Source organism: Falco peregrinus, chromosome 12, assembly GCF_023634155.1.
Source record: "Falco peregrinus isolate bFalPer1 chromosome 12, bFalPer1.pri, whole genome shotgun sequence".
In the NCBI taxonomy this organism is placed as follows: Eukaryota; Metazoa; Chordata; class Aves; order Falconiformes; family Falconidae; genus Falco; species Falco peregrinus.
In genome coordinates this window covers 26947610-26970406 of record NC_073732.1, presented here as the reverse complement: position 1 = coordinate 26970406, position 22797 = coordinate 26947610, and the positions used below count along the sequence as shown (strand labels likewise).

Genomic DNA, 22797 nt, shown 5'->3' with positions numbered 1-22797 from the left:
AGACAGCAATACATCTGAAATTACTGAGAGACACCATGAAGGAAAACATTAGACGGGAAAGAAAAAGATTTATCAAAAAAGTACAGTTTAAACCAAGCTTTTATTACCCTGCCTTCACCTGCCAATAACAGGAACCTTATTACCAAACTATGTGAGATAAAGGCTTGATCATATTTACCTCTGTCAGAAAAATCACAACCCAAAACACAGCTCATCCAGGCATAGAATGTGTTCATTAGCTACAGGTTACAAATTAAAAGTTCTTCAGTTTCCACAGATTTGGCCCAACAGTCACTAGAATAGTTTATCTACATCTCCCCAGTGCTACTGGCAGGTATAGCTGCTGTTAAAATATGTATAATAAAACATTTTTATTGTAGTGATAATTCAGGTTACCTATGCAGCTGCATTCTCGTGAATGTTTTTAAGCAGTTTTATGCCTTCCCTATACTGAACTAAAATACTGTCGTGAGATAAATTGTACCTTTATTTCTCAGCAGCTTTACGGATTTCTCTTAACTGCTCTTATACATAGTAAAAAAATGACAAAGCACCCAGGAGTGGAAGCAGAATTGCTTCGTGTGACACAAATACACAGCAAAAGACAGCACTACGGGATGGCTGAGCTGCTAACAATGCCAGCAGATGGCTTAGAGCTTTGCTACATCAAAACTGCCCTTCCACATTTCCATTTTTCCCCCCTTTACAAATATTACAAGATTGTGAGCCATAATAATAATGAAAAAACCCCAAAACTATGAATAACTGGTAACTAAACCTAGCTCCACCTTTTACAATCAAAAATATCTTTGCTTTCTATGGCGTATTGTCTGGGCTTGGGCAGCAAGCCTGAAATTCAATTCACACCTGCATGGAAGCACAGTGAAAATCTGACATTTAAAAGCAAAAATTTCATTCACGTGGCAGGGGGCTGTACTCTGAGAAGTCCTTGATTATTTCTTAACTTTTGAGTCCCTGAAAAGCTGTGAAGTGTGGTGAAATAGAGAAAGGTGCTTCCAACACCTCCTCAGCTGATACTACAGGGGAAAAGTGTTATTTTCAGCCATGTGTATTTCTCTTAAAAGTGGTGACAACTACATCAAGCGTTCTCATTTGAGCTACACCCATCCTTGGTAAGAGGACTCAATACTACCCTGTTTGACAAATCCCACACATTTTTTTTTCACCTTCACATTGATAGTATTTTCCTCCTTTACACATGCCAGTTATTTCAGAAGATTTCTTTCTGAAGTTACAAAGATGCAGTTGCATGACGACTCTTGCTACACTATGCTTCCACATGTCCAGTTAAATCAAATGTATACCCACATATACTCTTAGTAAAATTTCTTTTGAACCACCTTTGTGCAGTAAAGTGAATTAAACCCAAATGAATGAAAGTATGCAATGTCCTCCTACACCACTCATGTCCTCTTTGGGCCTCTGGCAGAGCAAAATTTGATTTTAAAGTTAACTAAAAAATGATGGACCAAAAATATCTGTATAGTTTTTTAATAGTTCATACCTGATATATTAATTAGACATTGTGCATATTGTTTAATCCACAGATACAGGCATGGGTACAGTACAGTATTCATTACACTGAACAGAAGTTTCCAATCTTTCTGATCAAGAGCTGCATCTTCAATCAATTTACAGGGAAGTTCTTTTTGTGTATGCAGCATGTATATATGGAGTTCCCTTACCAAAGGATCCGAAGGTACACTCTTGATCTTCCCCAAAACAGTTCTATGGAATAATCTAGCAATATCATAAAAGGCTTCAAAGCATTCTGCCAGAATGATTAAGACGGGAAAAAAACCTTCCCATGTGAAGAAATGAAGCAATAAACAGTAGGTAGGTAGTCTACCTACAAATCTAGCAAACTAGAATAAAATCTCTCCCTCTAGGCATCCTTCCTTATCAGCTGTCTTCAGTGCAAGACAATGATTATTCTGGATGGATAACCCTGAAGTTGCAAGGAGAGCGCACTTGGGGACAGGAGGGACTGTGGAACTTACGTTGCAATGCTTACACCAGAAATTTAATTCCCAGTTCTCTAGAAGATTATATATAAAATATTTATCCAGGACCATTATTTAGGGGTGTAGTGGTAGTTATCACATGATTTTTCATATATATGTGATCAGTTTGTAATGTTGACTTATGTTTTGCATACTTTTTCCTCACCAAGGGAGTATTTATTACTGACTAATGCACTATTCTTATTCTGTCATCATATTTGCTCCCTCCCCACCAGTGGCATCCTCAGAAATATGGAGATCCTCTAGCATTTCAGCCAGACTGATTCGCGGAGGACCATCATCATCTGTGTCGCTCTCCACTGGAATATCTGCATCTAAAAACACGTACGAAAAAACAGCTAAGCAAAGGAAAAATAACCCCAAACCCGAACCAACCCCAAGGAAGGAAGGGGAAAAACCCCCCCCAACACCCAGAACAACCAACAAACCATAAAACAGCAAACCAACAATCCCAAATGCCCCCATAGAAGACCCTGAATTATGCATCAAATCCTTCACCCAACAGAGGTTTTGGGTGTGGGAGAAAATACGCTTCTCTCGTGCAACAGGCAAACAAACAAAACCCATCTACATCCATTCAGTGCATGGGAAATGCATTGAATACCTGAAGCTATCATGTCACACTGTTATAGGCATGAGTAGTTCAAAGAATACAAATACACAACTTTAGGAAAAATATTTCAGTCAAATAGTCATGATTTAGTTACATGCAATTAAATTATTAAAAAGTCCTTACTTCTATAAATGTTGACATTCTTCCTTATGGCTTCATCTTCTTCGAGATCTTCAAGGAAGTCCTGGTATTGTCTGTAAAAGACGATTAATACATTTACTCACTTTTCCTTCGGATTTAAGCAGATTTATAAAACAAAATAAAATGAAATAAACAAAGCCCCAAGGAATAACTGCAATCTGCAGTCCTTCAGAGGTGCCTTCTGATAGCACTCCTACATTTCCAACTCATTCTTTCTGCCCTTTTTTTTTTATTATCACCTATTAGTTTCCAAATAATTTAACTTGCCTGTCCTCATTTAACTCTAATTGCCAAATTTTTTCTACTCAATTGCATGTTATTTACAATCTGCTGTTGCTGTTACCAGCTTTGTCACTGAACAAACCAGCATATTTTCACATAAGTGTTCCTTTAGCTAGACAGACACCAACTGTAAGCTGCAGACATACTTCCAGTATTACTCACTTGTCTCATTGTTTATGCTTTTCTTAGGAAAAACATAAAACCAATTTTTTTTATTTTGCAACAGTAATTTTTTTTATTTTTTGCATTATAAATTTGCAACTGAAAACCCTGCAGTATCATCTTTCAGATTTCAGGATTTAGTCTGTTTCCCCTGGCCTGCTGTCCTCAGCATCCACGTTCCCTGAAAACTTAGCTGTCAAGATAGGATCAGCTTAGGTCAGGCTTAAAGCACTTTCTGAACTAGGGAAGGGGGAAAAAATGCAGGGAGATACTGCTCTTCCAAGAGCACTGATAGCAACCTGTCCTACGAGCCAGCATCATGCTCAAACAGAACCAGCATTTGCTTGTGCCCCCTTAACAATCAGCACGTCAACTTAGGTGTTACACTGCATTTATGCTCAGCAAAAACCAAGAACTATTATTTCTAGACTTGGCACAGTATCCTCCTTAAGCAAAACCCAAGAACTATTATTTCTAGACTTGGCACAGTATCCTCCTTAAGCAAAACCCAAGAACTATTATTTCTAGACTTGGCACAGTATCCTCCTTAAGCAAAACCCAAGAACTATTATTTCTAGACTTGGCACAGTATCCTCCTTAAGCAAAACCCAAGAACTATTATTTCTAGACTTGGCACAGTATCCTCCTTAAGCAAAACCCAAGAACTATTATTTCTAGACTTGGCACAGTATCCTCCTTAGAAGGGACTTAAAAGCTTCACGGCAGATACTGAACCTTTCATCGTCTGTATCCGTGCCTTCTCTGTCCCTTTCTAGCTCTTTCAGCTTCCAGTTTCTGCGACGCTGGCGTTTGGTACGGTCATAGCTCTTCTTTATTAATACCTACAGTGAAAAACAATATGTATTTACACAAATATACCTTCTAATGCAACTGATGACACTCTTTTGAAAACCCCAAACACCCCCCAAGTCTAGACTTGGGCAACTGTAAATTCAGCTGAACAAATGGTAGTCAGTCTGGCGCTCCAAAGTTATTATAGAATTCACGTAGCATTTGTCAATTCAGAAGTTTCAAAACACTTCAGATTACATCCTGAAGAGGCATGCACACACTGAGGCGTAATACAGTTTTCACCACACAGCACGCAGTGATTTGAACAAAACCAACAAAGAGTAAGGGAAGTTAAAGTAAATGTGCTATTTAACCACCACTCAAAAATTTAAAGTGAGAGAATAATTCTCAACATTAGATGCTATTCAAGTTTCAATATTAATATCCCCTCTTCCTTTAGGCACCATGGAACTAGTGAGTAGTCATTATAAAATCGTATTTCCTAATACCTCTGAGTAATGCAGAGAACTTCGTACAGAGAAAGAAAATAGTCTTACCACATCAGGAATATTGTGTGGGTTCATCTTATTGGCAAACTCATCATTTAAGTTGCAGTTCGCCAAGTCGAATCTAAAATGAAAATAGGTATTTTATCCCTTTCATGTAAGCCTACAAAACTGAACTCATGTCACATGTTTGTATTAAAAGACACCATAGTGTAAGTTACAGATCTGATGAAAGAGAAGTATTTCCAAGTAACATACACAGAAATAAATCTACATCAATATGCAGCTGTCATAACTATGAACAACTCTTAGAAGCTGCTGTTACCAAATTCTGTTCAGCAGCACTCCCCAGCCTCCTGAACCCAAACAGCAATACCCACTGAGGTTCTGTTGGGCTCACCACAGCTCCAATAACATTCATGTTTAAGCCTGATTGAGACTCCCCTAATTTGCCTTATCTTACAAAAATTTCACAGTAGTCACTGCTGTATACAAGTCACTATCAATCTCCCATCTATTTGTGTCTAAACTGTTACTCCAGTCTCCACTCTAAAGTCAATACTTCATCTCTCTTATTACTAACAGCCCTCTTCACAAGATGACTTCTGCTAAAAATTTCCTGTATTAGGACCTTCTCTTCATGGCCAAGATCAAAGATTCTATCCCTTTTGCCAATTTCATCTAGAAATCAGAACAGTTCAAAACCTTCTTGATAATATTTAAGGCTGTAGAGAATCCAAAGAATCCAGTCATTAAATAATGATTTAATAAAAAAACCAAGAAACAGAACAGACCCCAAGACAAGGTCACCAGGATTCAGAATGTGCCCCAAGTGAGTACAGCAGAAATACTGACGATCTGTATTCAGCTCCGAGGTTTTCTGTACCCAGGCTTCAGCCAGTGTGTGCTTGAGGAATGAAAAATAAAACACTCTTGTAATCAAACACTGCTTAACTTGCTGCACTATTAGAACATGTATGCTGCTATATTACTGTTTTAAATTACATTTCTAATTAAACTTGTATTTCTACATGAAGCATCTGGTGTTAATTGCTTGCTACTCCTCATTTCTCACCTTTACAAAAGCAAATGGACATGTCAACCACCTTCCACAGTAATTCCACGAAGGCTGCTTCTGTAACTAGACACCTTTTGGTGTCTTTTTTTTTTTAACTATGTAACTTTCAACCACATAGAACTTTTGATTGAAAAGAAAATATTTGGCACCAATTCATTAACTCTGATTAAAAAGAAATGCTTCTATACGTCAATAAAAAGAATTACTAATTGAAGAGTGGCAAAGCCAATATAAAATAATTTTAATAATGATAGTAACAAGTAAAGTTCTCTTCAACAGGAAAGAATTTCTGGAAATGGAATTCACGTAACGCCTGTGCAATCTCCAAACCCTGAGGAGAGTTTTTACCAGTGCCAAGACACAGAGAATGATACATCTGACTTTGCAAGGTGTAATGATTCAAAACAGAAGTTCAGCTGAGCAGCAGAGGGAGCGGAAGGCCCAAAACCTTGAATCAGACTGAACTCTTATGTTGAATCAAAAAGGAGCTCTTACCTTGTTTGATCTCGCCCCTGCCCCTGCCCCTCTTTTCTTTTCTTGAACCCTATTGATATCCACAACGATAAATTCCTCCAGTTGTCTGGGGTGGAACAGGCTGTTGAAAGGGTGGCGCCAGTAGGTATTGCCATCAATTTCAGCAACTGGGAAAAAACCCATACACCAACACAGGCAATTAAAAGAACAGAATTTCTTGTGAAGAAATTAAACGGAAAAGGAATCATTAGCTAAAATTAAGGCAACTGCCAAAAGCATTTTGTTCAATTTGTTACTGTAACACAAGTATTTAGGACATGACCCATATTGCAAACTCATGCTGTGAGAGTTGATCTGTGACAGCCAAATCTTGTATCATGTGTCTGAAGCACAGACCTTTTTATTCACAAGAACAGTTTTCCTGGATGGATCCTTATCAGAGGTATTTTGCTGGTAAAGCTTACCAGCATATACCAATCACTGTACAGTGCTTCTGGTCTCTAAGTGGCTAGAATCACAACCCAGAGAAAAAAAAAAAAAAAAAAAAAGATACCATGTAATTTTAGAAGGACATACCTGACAAATGCAAGTGCCTAGCAGAGACCTAGAACATCCAGAACTTAACACTGAGCCCACACATTTTGCCTAGGACACTAAGGGAATCAAGCTTAGAGCGCTACGTCTTAGTTCACTATTAAATTTCCAAGCGATTGTACAAATAAATTTACAATATTAAGGTCTAAAAATACAAGGTTTCATGAAAACAGAAAAGTTATGCCAGCAGAAAAAACAAGATGCTGCCGTAGTGCAGAAAAGAACCCAGAACTTACTCTGCAGAGTGCTAGGATCGATGAGGTGAATGGTACTTGTTACTCTAATGCACACACAGATCTGGCTCATGTTACCAAGACTTTGTGCCAGTTTTGGTGACAGACATACAACATTGTCCTGCAAACGAACAGAAAATAATTTACTCACATGCTTAATTTTTACTCATATCTTCCGAGAAATCTGAAATAAGATTTTTAAACTTTGTATTTTCAGTTCTCCACCCAGTATTTCCTCAAGACAGCTGCTATCTGCATTTTCCATGCTTCGTGGTGAGTAGACCCCTCCCCATCCCAAATACAATAAATAAGGCCTCCATCACCAAAACCAAACTCTACCCACTTCACACAACACCCTGAAGATGAAATAGAGAGAAACTACCTTGCAAATTGGAACAATTTCCACAGAGAAAGTGCTTTTGTAATTGTAGACATTACTATGAATATCATGTGACATCAAACGTTGGGATGATTTTGATCTACAAAACATTAGAAAAGAGCCTTCAGGCAGCAATGAGGACAGGAGAAAATCAGTACAAAGTACAGCAATGAAAGTATATAGCTATGTACTGCAAATACAAAAATTAAGGAAACAGAAAAATCCATGAGAGTTAGTTTTACAATGGCCAAGTGGAAAACACGGGACTTCTGTAGAAGGGATTTAGTCTGTTTTAACTAGAATCAAGTTCCTTATACTTTCACTTTTGAAAATTTTGAAAAATAGAAGAGAAAAGACATTTCCCAAAAGCTTTTGAGAACTCAAGGAAATAAATGTAAACGACATACCTACATGGCACTATACACTGAAGAAAGTCTACCATCTTCTGGGCCTGTTGCTTTGAAGAATAATAAAAATCCAGGCCATCTTAAAGAGAAAAGAAAGCTGGATGAACATATCTTTTTCAAGTACTGTGATTTTTTTCAAAATATGCCAAGTAATCTGCTGCTTATCTGTACATAGCTACTAGCACACACATGTTCTTCCAATACAAAACAGGCCAGTCTATTCCACCTCGAGACTAACAAGCCACCTCACTTACCGTGGATTTCTTTGATGCGAAGTGTATTTTGATGAAGCCTGTGTTTTAAAATCAGCTGTTCCAAATAGTAGAAAGTCTTCTTGTGCAGAGTCTAAAACCCAAACAAAGATAAAATTATCAAGGTTATTTAAGAACCATCTAATGCAAATGCAGGATCTCTGAAGAATAAACATTTACATGAAGAGATCACCTAGAGAAGGAACAGTCCAAAGCGTGTTCCAAGAAACAAAAAAGATTTCAGAGATGTGCTCTATTTATACCAAATTATTTAACACTTCCATTTCTCACTTCTGTGCAGCTGGTTGCTAGAGATACTATCTTCTTTAAAGAAGATTTAAATACTTATAAACAATCTGTCCCACTGTTTCTAACACTACCTTAAAATACAGAAGGACATTCAGCAATTCACACACGATGCTCCTGCCAGCCATCACTTAAAAAAGCATACACTAATACTGGACAGCAGAGAGTTTTCCTAAACTAAGATCAGCTAAAAAAAACACAGCCTTGAAAACAAAATGTATCACTGTGGCAGTGTGCAAGCATGAGTACATCTTCTGAGAAAATCAGAAAAGAATCCAGTATTTGTCTGCCCGATTGTTCTGCCATGAACGAATGAAATTGCCTCTACCTTTTGTCTGACTTGCACTACAGCTTTCCAGTAATCCTTAGCTTCAATCCTATGACAGTCTTCACACATTTGAGGCTGAACTATATATTCCACCACAAATATCTGCTGAAGAACTGCTCCATTTATCACCTGCAAAACAAAAGTTTAAAAGGTTTCTTTGTTAGTCCTAGACAGTTAGTCCAAGACAGAAAGCTAGTTTACCACAGCATTCTGAAATAACTTCCGTACTATACTAAAACTATGTGACGGACAGCTATATTTGGGTCACAAATAGTAGCAGTATTTTCCCAGCTTTACTGGAACAGCTGATAACCTGTTTCAAACCGTGAGTGATGGCACTTCAATGACAAAATCCAGGCAGGATGAAATCAAGTTTTCTTTCATAATAGGCCAGTAAACACATGCTGGATTTTACCAAAGAGAAACACTTACCTAAAATGTAATAATAACAATAAAAAAATTAAATAAAATCATACTGTTTGCCATAAAAACTTTTGAAAAGCCACATGCAGAAAACCATATGCCAGTTACCTCCTTCTGAACAGTTAGTTTCAGCTTCAGCCTCTTAGAATGGGGTTCAGTCCAAATAAACCCTGCATCAATCAACCGGACCTGCCAGTGGGAAAGAACAAGAACTCAGCTGCTGCCAGTAGTTGTACTAGTAACGTGTTAAGGACATGCAGCTAGCTCTAACTACCACAAAGCACAAGCTTCTGGTATAGTTCACAGTTCCTCAACCAAGTGAGGAAGTAAATAACCTTAATTAAAAACGTATGCATCAGTATACCAAACCAAATTAATAATGCTTGGTTAGAACACAGAGTCTGATCTACCTAAAATAATGACAATGCAACCTCAGACTGTCACACTAGAGTAACTGAAAACACTATTCAACAGTATCACCCTATGCCATGTAGTGATGAATTTGAATAGAATGGTTTCCTCAGGACTTAAAAGCCTGTTTAACCTCTAAAACTAAGAGCATGCAACAGAAGGTATTTCGTATATTTAAGCATTAAGCCAATAGTAAGAAGCTCAATAAGGCAATCTAATTCCAACTGTGATGCCTGTGGTAGAAAAACAATTTTTTTTTACCTAAAACGCTATCTCACATTTTTTCCTCTGGTAAGATTCTGAAACTAAGAGATACTTTATTCAGCTTAGAACATGTGACTTCCATATATAGAGCTCTGCAACCCTCTTTCATACTGTCATAGACCAGTAAGAACAAGTATTATATAAAAAAAAAAATCAAAATGTATAAAAAGAAAACTGTAAAATTAAGGTGCATGAAAAACATGTTAGCTTCCTTTGGTTAATTATGCTCAACTCCCATCCATACAGTAACAGCTGTGCAGTACACTCTATGCTTTGAAGTCACAGAATTGCACTGCAAGGGCCTCCTCAGTATGCCTGGAAATTTTTGTTCGAGCCTGTCCTTACTGAATCCTCCAAAATTCTAGTACAGAGTGATCCGAGATCTGATTGTCATTCTCTGTGTTTAATATAAATCAGTAGATAAGCTCTGCACTGGTACAAACAGCTGCTCCAGAAGAACTGAACTGTGTAAGTTAGCTGGCCTTTATGTGATGCCAACAGATATGCTATGAAATACCACCAGGACTGGCTACTCACCTTGCTCAGTGAAGCTTTGAGTTTTTTAAGACACAAAGCAAGAAGCTCCCTTGATTCTAAGGTACACTGAATCCAGGTTCCTGGTGGCTGAAGGTACCTGTGACACAGGAAGCATTTTACAGCACGTTAAAGCCGCTTCAGCAAATTACACCAGTCAGAAGATGAGCAGTTATTCCCCAAGTTTCTAATATCAAGCAAGGGGCAACAATTCTTGCCTCCCTCAGCATTCGGATCCATACATTCCAAGTGCAGTCACGCTTCTACTGCTCTCCTTTGAAATTTGCCTGTTTGGTTTTTTTTTTTTTTAAAACTTTTAAGTGCCGTAAACTCACTCATTAAAATCTTCCAGACCCTACACACCAAAACCTTTCTACTGCCACAACAAAAAACACCGGCGAAGGCGCTGAGGAGAGGCCCGCGGAGAGCAGGCGCGGCCCGGGGCCCACCGGGCTGCCCCGCTTCCCGCCGCCCCTCTGCGGGGGCCCGACGCGGGGGCGGGGGGGGGTGCCGGTGCCGGGGCTGGGCAGGGGGGTCCCGGCCGCCCACCTTTCGCACTGCCTGCAGAAGTGGAGGGTGCCCTGCTTGGGGATGCCCTCGGTGATGTCCACCTGCGCCCGCAGGCAGCCCACGCACATGTTGGCCGGGTTGGGCGGGATGGGCACGCCGCACTGGCAGCAGAGGCTGGAAGAGAAGGGAGGGAAAGTCAGTCACAAATCCCGCCCGCGGAGACCGAAAGCTGCGGGAAGCCCCGGTGGCGACCGAAGGTACGCGTACGCTTTTAATTTCAGTTTTAAGAAAAGCGGTAGCTCAGGAGAGTCGCGTGTGCATGTGTGTGTGTGTGCGCGCCTCCCCTCCCTCCCCCCGCCGCGGCGGTGTATGCCCGCCCGGCCGCCTGCCCCCGCAGCAACACGGAGGGCGGCCCACCAGCACCCCGCCGCCCCGGGGCCCAACCGCCGGGACCGCTTACATGTTGCCGTGAGCGGGGGCCGCCGGCCCCGGGAGGTACTCCATGGCGGCGGCACGGCCCGCTTTCCGGGCGGCAGAGGAAGGGGCGGGGGCGGCGGCGCCGGGCGGGACAGGGCGGCCGCAAGATGGCGGCCCCGGCTGCGGGCGGGATGCGGCCGGTGCTGGCCCGTCGCGCCGTAACCAAAGCTTGAAACATTAATTCATTTTTCTTTAAAAGTCGTGCGATTTGAGCCACCCGCCTCCCTCCCCCGCTGCTGTTGTTGCAGCAAATGTTGGGAGTACGGGACAGCCTCGGCGGCTTCTTGTATTCTTCCCATGGCCGATAGATATATGCCCTGATTTATTATTATTATTTTTTTTCTTCATGGAAATGTGCTGCATCATTTATTAGCGTGGGGACTAACTGGAGAGGTATTGCACATCCGCAGATCCCGCTGAAATGGGGGTGAACTGGTGTGGTCAGCAATACCTGAGGGGTGGCCCTTTTCAACTAATTAATTCTTACAGGTTGCTGCTAATTTATCTTAAGAAACACTTGCTTCAAAGCAGTTTTATCATTGTTTCAACCTACGTGTCGATTATGGCTGAGCATCTCCAAATACTTCTTTAAGCGCATTGTAAAAAGAATTTGCAACTTTGGTGGAAAGAGTAAGGACGGGGATGCTTGTCATTAACTTTTTATTACTTTCATTACTGATTTTGAAAAAACTATTATCGTTTGCTTCAGAATTGACTAGCTACCTTTTGCATCTGCTAGCAGCTTCTCATCACTTTGTGGAAATGGGTAAACCCAAAGTTCCTGAGCTTCTCCCCTTGTTTAGCCTTCCTGTGTCTGAGCAACGAGATCACTTTTCTTTGGAGAAGATACAGATTATAGATTATATACAATAGGTTGTATGATGGTGCAGGTGCTTGTAAATGAAGAAACACACAGCTACTCCAGCTGGAGATTCAGTGTTGATTTGAAATCGTTATCAGGCATGGATGAGTAAGAGTCCTCATCTTGTCACTGATCTATAAAGGATCAGACCATGATAATTATTAGATACCTTTAATTCACTGTTAGGCTGTGAGACTGGCCCCTGGCCGCTGCGAGTTTCTGAAGGAAGGATGCAGTTTCCAGAGTAGAATAACAGGACGGTACTGTAACTGATGGCGATAATTTACTGACCTTTTTTCAGAAGTTCTTAGCGAAGCCTTTTTGGATTTTGAGACAATTTAAAGTAATATTTTACAAAATAATAAATAATCAAGAGTTCACTTTCCAGACAGGTGCTTGTCTTCCAGTACAAAAAAAGACTCGATAAACTGGAATGGGTTCAGCAGCAGTCACTGCGGTGGTCAGGGCTGGAGCACTTTCCCCCCGGGGTGGGAGCAGAGGGACCAGGGCTGGTTCAGGCTGGAGAAGAGATGGCTTTGAGGGAACCTAAGAGGGGCCACCCTGACCCATGAGGAGGTCATGGAGGAGAAGAAGCCAGGTTCTTCCCAGTGGTGCATGGTGGGTGGATGAGAGGCAACAGGTGTCAGTTGAAACAAGAAAGATTCAGAGTGGTTTGAAGAAAAACTTCCCTATGAGGACAGTCAGGAGCTGGAGCATGTTGTCTATGGAGTTGTGCAGTGTCTGTCCTTGGAGGGTGTCAAGTCTAAGCTGGTTATAACACCAAGCAACCTGCTGTGGCTTCATATTTGACCCTGCTTCGAACAGGAGCTTGAGGACTACAAACCTCCTGAAGTCCCTTCCAGCCTGCCTGATTCAAAACAATTAATTCCTGTCTTTTCAAGGTATAAGTTAAAGCTTAAATACCAAATATCCAAGCCTGGCACCAAGTTTCTCCTCTCTGCTCCACCCATCTACCTTCTCTGAAGGATCGATCGTTCCTTCCCCTTCAGAAAGAGGCTTTGAGTTTCCCCAGGGGAGAACAGCAGGACAACAAATACCTTTCTTCCACAGACTATTGCTAATACAGCTTACCTGCAAAGCTAAAAAAACCTTTATGGTGAGATTGTTGCCAACTACACTGTTGTAATTCACTAATGAAGAGTTGTGTAATACTTTGGTTTAGGAGAAGGTGTTGGTACAATCTGTTTGGGTTAGATTCCATTCATGGTGTACAATAACTAACCATTCCCTTTAGAAAAGAGGAACTGTCATTAAGTTATGTTTGTGGGTCAGCGTCTGTTTTCTGCAGGTTTATAGTTAGGATGGAGAAGAGTAGAGCTGAATTGCATCAACACATCGTGTGTGGCTTATTTAATGCAGTAATAACCTGATGGAAAGGAAGAGTTGTTTTGATTGCTTTAAAGTTGCTTTGGGGACTGAAAATCACAGGCTGTCGAGCTGTCTGACTTGTTTTTTCTTCTTTGGCACATTTTGCTTTGATGGGCTGCTTGTGTTCACAGACTGTTACCCCTGTTCCTTTGAAATTAAGTTTCTTTGCAGACCTCCCTGGACTCTTACTGTAGACTATATTAAAAATAAGAAAGGAAAAAGAAAAAAAAAAAAAAAAAGTGTTCCCCTGCACTGAAGTTTCATTTCTATACTCTTCAGAACCCCTGCTGCACAGTGGGTATTATAGAGTTTTTACTTTCAAGCCCTGATGAATCACTCAGTCTCACTCAATCTTTGGTGTCTTTGATTTATGAAATAATACACTTCCTGTGAATTCCAGGCTGTCACTTGGCAAGTCTCACATTGCAAGGGGGGTAGGACAAAGCCTGCCATTAATGGGAGCCCAATCTTCTGTGAAGTTGCTGGGAGGAGAATTTGATCCTAATAATACTTTAAGTGTTTCCACTGCAGATATATTTTCAACTGCAGTTTTCTCTGCTTTATTTTGGTGCTAATATGTAGAGGAGTTATAGAGGACTGTATGAAAAATTTATTTGTAAAAAGGTTGTAGTGATTGTTAAAAACATAAGGTATGAAATGTTGAAAAAAAAAAAGAAGAGGGAATTGTGGAAGAATGAAGCTGGGTTAATTATCATTGGTAATATACAGCTGTGGGCTGGCTTTAGGGGTGCTGGGTTGGCTGATGTAGATAAGGTGCAGCTGTGGCTGGTTCTGTTAAGAGGTTGGGCAGCTGAGGAAGAGATAGGACGAAGAAGCAGAAAGAGAACATACGCCCTGGAAGAGGAGAGACTAGGAGAAGGCAGCAGAGGGGCTGGCATGAAGAGTGTGTTGGTATGTGATTGTAAAAGACCTTGTTGTAGCTGGCTAGTTTGGAGAGTGCTGCGACACTAATATACTAAACACTACCTTAGCTTAAGGCATGGCCACCGTCTACTGCCGGTTAGTATCAGAGCCACGTTCTTTGTAGTCATCAAGGTCCTTTGTATTGCTTTTGTAAGCGCTTGTTGCCCTCTGACTTCCACCCATCCAAGTAAAATTTGTTTCAAACTGTCAAAATATTGCTATAGTCTTAGCAGTGCTTCTGAAAGATTTTACATTTTTGTACACAATTAACAAAATAAAAAGCAGACTGCAGAATTCCCTGAGCACTTTAGCAAGGGTAGGTCTGGATGTCAGAATTTACTATGTGGACTTTGGCCATGGGATGTGGGCTGAAAGATTTCACCATCTCTTCCTAGTGAGGATCTAGTATTCAAAGAAAAGCTGGTATTACTGTAGTTGTTGAGATGGTTGATATTTCCTCTAAACTGGAGGCGTTTTTAGGAATGGGTTTATGGGTAAGACCTTACTTACTATAGGCTGGCACTAGCCAGAGATCTGACATCTTAGGAAATCATTTATGCTGCAAATCATTTAAGAGAGGGTCAGATTTGCGTAGGTATGAGTATTAATCCCGTAGGCTATCAATTTCTTCTTAGCATATGATTGCCACATGTCTATGATAATGCCTGTAGAAAAAATGATGGACATGGGTGTATTTTCCAGACCTGTTGAGCCACAGCAGCTTGATTTGTGGTAGTCCAGATCAGTCTTTTAAAATAATAGACTACATCTGGGAAGACTGCAGAGTATTTTTGCCATTGTATGCTAGTTACCATCTTACTGATACTGCAGCCAGACTCAAAGGAGCCATGCGGGATATCTGACAGGGCTGGTGTGCCTTCAAAACCAGACATGCCTTTTCCTTACTGCCCTACCAGCCGCGAAGGGACTGTGTAAGAGGCACAGAAGGAGACCCCAGGTTCGAAGAAAACAGTGCATAAGTACATTTGTGTGATTCTTCGCTGTTCTGTACATATGTGGGGCAGTCACACTTGTAGCAGTCAATATAAAACTATAGCGTGGAAACAGAAAAATTGGATTTGAGAGTGTTCAATTGCAGGGTGGTGTAAGTGACTGGGGGAACGTAGGGCGGGAAGAAAACTGAGTGTGCCCAGTTGCTGTTTTAAACAGGCCGAAGAAAGATGTGGGGGCTGGATTTCAAGCCAGTCTGGATGCGCTGCTGCATGTGTGCTGTTGGCTTCATTTTCATTGATTCTCACTGAAACAGCCATGTGCTGCATAATGGCATATGTGAGACAGAAGTAAGAAAGTGGCAATAACTGCTTACCTTCTTGGGAAAAAACCTACAGGAATTATACCTCTAATGTGAGCTGAGGCCTTGAGTGTTTTTTCCGTTCCCTACAAATATCTCTGGAACTGTTATCTAAAGTGCAAGATGGTAACTCATCAGGACATTTCAGTTTTCACAGCTCCATTTAATTTCCCTTTTCACCCAGGAGCTGCAGGAGTTGTAAGAGCATGTACAGGCACTGCTGTGAATTTAAAGGAGGCTTTGTAAATTCTGGCAGCTTGGGTGATAAAGCTGTCAGGTCTCCACCACCAGCTACTCTTGTACTCATGATGGAGGGTGGAAGGGGTGAGGGGTGAAAAATGTTGTTCCCCCTTCTGTGACTGCTGCGGTCTAAAACTGCATGGGCATTTCAGAGTATGACTGGTTGCATGGAGTTGTTAATTACTCCTTAGGATTCCCTAAGGTCAGAAGCATAGTAAGCAGTGTGCGTAAGTTTTTATTTTACATTTTTTCTTTGCAGAATTTGGAGATATAGAGTGATTTAAATGTTTTGTCACTTTTTTCCGTTTGGATTTATAGGGTAGGATGAGAGCATCTGGCAAATAAACACTTGGTTTGAGAAGTGTGTACTTGCTAATCCTCTGCATCTGTGTCTGCGCAGAGCTTGCTTGTTCAAATAGGGAAGGCACAGCATTACCGTAGCATCAGTCTGAATGCTGCAGTAATCACGAAAGGGCAAGCAAAAGCCCTGCTTTTCAGTGGCCCAGGTCCTACAAGCTTCTCTGTCCTGTGCATCTTGCCTTTGTGCAGGACTGTTTTGAAACATGTTGAGGTCCATGTAGTTTCTCCAGAGACTGAGGGCACAGACAAAGGTTGTACGGTGAGGTTTTATTTATATAACTCAGTTTCTTCTAATTTCAGTTACAGAATCAGAAATTATGAGTTAAAATACGTATAAAAAGCATCATCTAGAAATACAGAATTTATTAATTGACAGTGTGTACAGTACACCCATCTCATTTATAGAACTCTAATAATTAGGGCAGTTGTATAATTAATTCAGTCATCAGTATAATTAATTCAGTTATCAGTCTATATACTTTATTACATCCTAGAATGAGCCTTTTCTCTCTTGCATTAATTTTATCGCTATCAACAGCTGTGGCAATTTTTTAAGTGTCATTTTACCCTGATTCATCTCTTGCAAGAGGTACATATATTTCAATAAACATTATTTTTAATTCCATTAATCCAGAAACCAGTCATCAGAATGATTTGTAGAAATGGAGACAGTATAGAGAAAGACCTTTTCTGGATGGGTACTGCTGCTAAAGGTGTGAATGGCTGCTAACGAAAAATATTTTTTTTGCCTATTGCTGTCCCGTGGGGAATCTCCTGACCCTGTCCTTTGCACCAGGAATGGTCCTTGCCACTGGATTCACACCTCTAAGCCAGTAGAAGTGTAAACAGAAAAGAAGCGATATTTTTTGCTAGTAGTGAGCTGTGTGGTGAATTTAGACATTTGCTTGAATCTTACACCTAGTGAAAAGCGTATCAGTTTGCACTGATGGCTTCTCTTTCCCTTTTCTGATCTTTCAATGAGTATTAACTGTTATATTTATGGTATGTATTAGTTTTCTGCTCTTACTGTTATATTCTTTAGGGTCTGTATAATCCATTGCCATAAGCACACTACTTGATCTTGTGCTGTGTTATGTTTCACTTCTATTCATTAAGCTATCCAAATATTTAACTGATGTGCACACCAGCATTTGAATTCTATGAATGACACTGAACTCATATGCAAGTCAAGATGAGTTTATCCTAAGATTTGTAACAGATTTTGTATCCGATCTTTAGAAGTACTGCTTAGTCCCCAAGCTTCCAAAGAATACCAAAGTTGCAGCATTGAAAGGACCTGTGTGATATGTAAGGAAAGCAAGCGCACTGTATCTGACAGGTTTAATACAGGTTTGCTGTCATTCTTCTATGCAGATGACTGGGCCCTTGGGTAAATAGCTGTGTGTAGTTTGCATGAAAGCTCGAGTGTCGAGGCAAGAAAAGGCAGGACAGCATTCGTGGAGGTGTGCCAGCCAGAACAGCTGGCTCACAGCAGCTTAATTTTCAGTAGGAACGTCAATAAATGGAAGAAGCATAGAATGATAAATTAATGGGAAAGATATTCCTGTGATTAATTTAACAGACACCTGAGGTCACTATTCCCTCACGTAAACTGTATCCAGGAAAGGAGGTGGTGAAGCTACTAGTGGAGCTTCTGGGACCTATTGACCAGTCAGCTCTGCTCTGACCTTCCAACAAACAGGTTTTGGTCTGGTCTGGGCTACTGTTTTCATTAGCTGTGTTAATTTAAATGTAAAACTCTCAAGGATTTAAGAACAAAGGCAAACACATTTTATGATTATTTTATTTTTTCACTGTAAAATAAATTTGGGATTCAAAGCAATGTGCAGAGCTCCTAGGACAGGCAGCACCACCAAGTCACAAATTAATAAAAATACCCTCATGTGACTGTATAAGAATACTAACAAACATTCAGATGGATGCACAGGCAGGGTTGCATAATAACTATGAAACACCTCTATGATCTTTACTGATATCAAATTTATTTTTTAAGGGGATCGTGGTGACACTAGTCTGTGGTTTTAGTTACTGAGGTCCTGGCCGTGGATACGTTCCTGGCAATTTTACTCTTCTTCCCATTGCATCAAGTAATAATTTGGAGGAATGAAGTGGTTTCCCTTCAGAGAGCAGACAAATAATGGAAGCGTAGTCAGTACTCTGAGTGGAGAACCGAAGGCAGGGCTGTGGCCAAGTGAGCTGTTGAAGGATGCAAGGTGGAGGCAGCAGCTCGCTGTGCCAGCAGTTCTCGAAGCTGTAGGAGGTATTCTTGTGTAGGAACAGATTGTGCCTGGTTTGTGTGTGGGGCAGTAACTCCCAGCTTCCAAATAGAGTATGACCCAGATCTAGCTCCCAGCAGGGACCAGCAGGTGCTTTGCTGACCAGGAGGTATCTTCCCCCTTGTACAGCCGGGCCTCCTGCCTGCCCCTGCGTCATGAGCCTCAGGAGGGGTGGCCTCACATCTTCTCCCTGGAGGATTGCTCTTCTCTGCTGTTTCTCCTGTGCAGCTTTGCATTTGGTTGAGGTTTTAATCAGACATTGCCAAGTGGCCTGTTCCTTTAGGAAAGAAGGGCTCTCGTTGCCTTTCTGGATTGCAGCTGTGAAGTTGCATACGAGTCATTTCAACAACACAGAGCTGGCAGAGCTGTGCTTCAGCAGAGGTACTGCTGTTCCAACTTGTCTTCCTTCCATGGTCCCAAGGAGCAGTATGAATGGGAGGAATAACATTAGCTAATTCCATTGGGACATGACACTTGCAGGGGCTGCTTTCTGTGAGATAATCTACACTAAATGTACTGAGATAATGCTCCAGTTATTTTCCAGTTCTTGCCTAGTTCTTCAATTCCTTGTGAGGAATCCAATTAGCAATCCAATTTATAGTGTGAGCCACAAACATTATTACTGTTGAACTTAAGAGGCAGGAACAAAGAGAGCCGAGAAGAAACTTCTTTTGAATAGCTTTGCAACAGAGATCGGCGTGTTGGATGCTTTCAGCTGATTGATAGATAAAACCCGTGCGTTGCATCGTCGGGCTTCAGGGAGCTTCGTGGCAGCACACACAGCCGTGGTTTGGGTTCCTTGTGACTAAGCCATGTGTTCCAGGAAACTGGCATGTAGGAATGCTCTGACCCCGTGCAGGGCACGCTTCTTGCGCGGTGTTTGCCAGCGCAGCAGCCTCTCGCAGGGGTGCCCAGGCTGGCCTGTGCACTGCACCGGCCGGGGGCTGTGCGAACCCAGCCCTGCTGCTGCAGGCAGGGGCACTGCGGTGGGTGCACGCAGCGGTTTTGCACTGCAGGGTATCCTCTGCTTTCTCAGTTCCTGAAGCCCTTTAAGAATCACTGCTGTGTCTGCTGTGGGATAAGCAACAGGTGAATTTATCTTAGTAGCCTTTTAAAAATTGAAATAAGCCAAACTATGAAGTTGCTTGAACTGAGCTGCTTGAACAAAAAGACATCCTAGAGTCATGAAACAGGATCTTCTTCTGCGTATTACAAAGGAAAATCCTCCTCATGCTAATTTCTATTCTTCAACAGCTTCCTGTCACCCTTTTTGTGTTTGTCAAACATCACAGCTTGTTTCTTGATAATCACAACCCCCCAAGATTTTAGTTTATTGTCAGGACAACTTCAGCAGCGCAGCCTTTATGCTGTCTTATCAATGTGCTGTATGGTCAGAGAAACTCTTTTTGCTAATTAATTCCCCATTGCATTTTAATACTTAGCTATTCTCCCGAGATTGCAAAGTATTCCTCTTTAAAAGAGGAGTGACAGTTGTAGTGTGGCACTGTTAGCTTGCAGTTTTTCTTTTTTAGTGTAAAAGATTGTGATGGGTCTTGTTACTCAGTTCAGCTCTCTTTACCTGGGTTGGGGAACAGCTATGGCAGAGATTGAGTTTTAAGGAAAAGTGTGGACAGGAGCCAGGAAGTGTTGCTTTAGTACTGGTATGTTTGTTACCTGTACTGGGATGCACTAGACCTGAACCTCAGACGAAGAAATAATTGTTTTAAAAAGGTAAATATTTGCTCATTGGAACATGATAGGGATCTTGGAGACTATTGTACAGTAGCTGTTTGCTTTCCACTTGCACATTGTGTCTGTTAAAAACCAGTACATAAATATTATGGGTGATGTTGACATTTCCTAGACTTGCCTTGCTCGAGCTGGCTGGAGACAAACCAGACAGAAGAAGCCAAAAAACAGTTCAGTGAACTTGCTCTAGAAACAAACCTGTATCCCTTGTCTTTTGGCTGGGATGTGCACTGCTTATCTTCCCTCCATCACTGCTTTTGAGGGTCAAACAGAGGCCAGGAGTATCGTGGAAGGAGTTATGTGTTTCGATGTGGGTGGAAGATTGATAGTTTATAGGGGAGAAGGAGGAGTAAGGGCAAGTGTTGAGAGGACAGGGCCAGGCTCTTTTCAGTAGCATCCAGCGACAGGACTGCGGGCAGCAGACACAAACTGCAACAGAGGAAGTTCCACCTGAATATGAGGAAAAATGTCTTTACTTTGAGGGTGAGAGGGCGCTGGCACAGGCTGCCCAGGGAGGCTGTGCGGTCTCCTTACTGGAGACATGCAAAACTCTCCTGGACGCGGCTCCGTGCAGCCTGCTGTAGGAGAGCCTGCTCTAGCAGGGGGTTGGAATGGGTCATCTCCAGAGGTGCCTTCCAATCCCAACCATTCTGTGATTCTGTGAAAGGAGACTTTGTTGGTGGAAATGGAGATAAAACAAATGGAAACAATGATCCAGATTTGCAAGGGGGCCATGTGGAGCCAACTGGAAAGGGTAGGGAAGGAAGATGATCAAAGACTACACTACCGGATGAGTTGCCTTGCACCAGACTGGAGCAGCCCGAGGTCTGCTGTAAGGCATGGCTTCTCTGGAGTGCAGCCGGGGAGAGGTGGGGTGGCTCTGCTTTTGTCCAGGCTTGATGCCTTCTTCAGTAAACAATGGTAATATTCCAGCAGTTACTATGCCAACCTTGCATCACTGGAAGTGTCCTCTGAGGCAGGGCTGCACTGCAAAATAGTCCAATTCAAAGGGACAGAAAGAACTTGAGAGCTAGTCTGTGTGACTGTAGGTAATTTGTGCCAGTAAGTGTGGACTGATAAATGAAAATTGCATAAACAGTCAGGAAAAAGGAGGAGGACAGGGTACTCTGTCCACCCAGGGCTCCACCAGGCCACTTGAACATTTTAGCATTAGACACCTTTCCAGTGGTAGCCTAGGACATTGCTGAAGTAGCAGGTTTGATATATGTAATGGCAGTTAGCAGTCTTTCTTGGCTTTTTTCTTTTCTTTTTTCTTTTTTTTTTTTTTTCCCTTGGGACAGTCTTCTATGATGGTATATGCATTTTATAATTATTCATCAAGGCAAATTCTCAGAGAGAGGTGTTGCAATTTTAGTGGGTTGAAATATTCTTTGCACCGCTCCCATCTTGCTGGCACATGCACAACATGGAGATCCAACACGTTGCTATTAAAAGACGTCTGTGTAGGTATTGCTCAGCTATAAAATTGCAAAACTGGAACTTTCTGTATGTATGATAGACTTTTAATATAAAGGCACTGACTGTAGACGGCTGGTTTTGAGTGGAAACTTCCAAAGCTGAAATGAATGCTTGCAGCTCATGATTTATTTAGGAGTATATGCATTTATATAAAAGATGACCTCAGTGATGCTAGTTTTGCTGTTGAAGATTTCTTGGGAAAAACAGGCCGTGTACCCAGGGCTGCTGCAATAACAGTGCTTCAGTGCTCAGGCTCTGCATTCTGATAAGAACGTTTGGATGGAGTGGATTTTAGAGGACACAGTAATTCTGAATAGAAAGTTGATACTGAACTGCGTATGGGGCTCTAAGGTATTCTGGTGCCACCAAAATGTATCTGTCATAAGGAGGAGCTTTTGGATATCAAAATACTCAGATTATTGGATAGCACGAGTCATGTCTAGCCAGATGTGAAAGGCTTCAATACAGGAAGCACTTGGCATTTCTTGATGTTTCTCCACTCTGTGAGACAGCAGGGGCAGCACTAGATGTAGGTATGTGCACGTCAATAGTGGATTTCATCAAGTTGTGCCTTTTATTCTCATGTGAGGAGAAATATTGGAAAGGGGAGTAAAAAGTATTCATCTGTGATGTGGAGAGGGCTTCTTGGCATCTGAGTATTATTTATCTTGAGTGAAATATCTGGTATGTCCTGTACTTCCCCTGGGCAAGGCACCAGCACATATGGAGTTGGATGCGTCTACTTGGTTTACAATCTTTTTTCCAGCTGTTACTTCATAAATCACTCAGTCTCTGTGCATTTGGCAGATAATTATGTATATGCGCTACCAGGCATCTCTTGTTGTGCAATTTGCAGCTGTGGAAAATGCAAAGAACTGATACAAGCTCTTTCCTCTGCCAGGCTGATGGGTGAGGCTGTTTGCTGTGCCTTGTCACCCCGTTTTTAATTACATTGCTGCAATCCTATTACAGCCC

At 41.6% G+C, this 22797-nt stretch overlaps 1 protein-coding gene across 1 annotated transcript; it reads right to left on the bottom strand.

Annotated features, from left to right (window-relative positions):
• Nucleotides 1–1496: 1496 nt before the first annotated feature.
• NMD3 (NMD3 ribosome export adaptor) lies at nucleotides 1497–11293 on the bottom strand. The gene is made up of 15 exons (XM_055817335.1): nucleotides 11194–11293; nucleotides 10773–10907; nucleotides 10227–10323; nucleotides 9123–9203; nucleotides 8592–8720; nucleotides 7961–8051; nucleotides 7707–7785; nucleotides 7303–7399; nucleotides 6924–7041; nucleotides 6115–6260; nucleotides 5336–5448; nucleotides 4593–4665; nucleotides 3979–4085; nucleotides 2782–2852; nucleotides 1497–2359 (listed from the first exon to the last, which is right to left on the bottom strand). The coding sequence occupies exons 1-15, from the start codon at nucleotides 11235–11237 to the stop codon at nucleotides 2226–2228; spliced, it is 1515 nt and encodes a 504-aa protein (XP_055673310.1). The 5' UTR covers nucleotides 11238–11293; the 3' UTR covers nucleotides 1497–2225.
• Between the last annotated feature and the right edge of the window lie 11504 nt (nucleotides 11294–22797).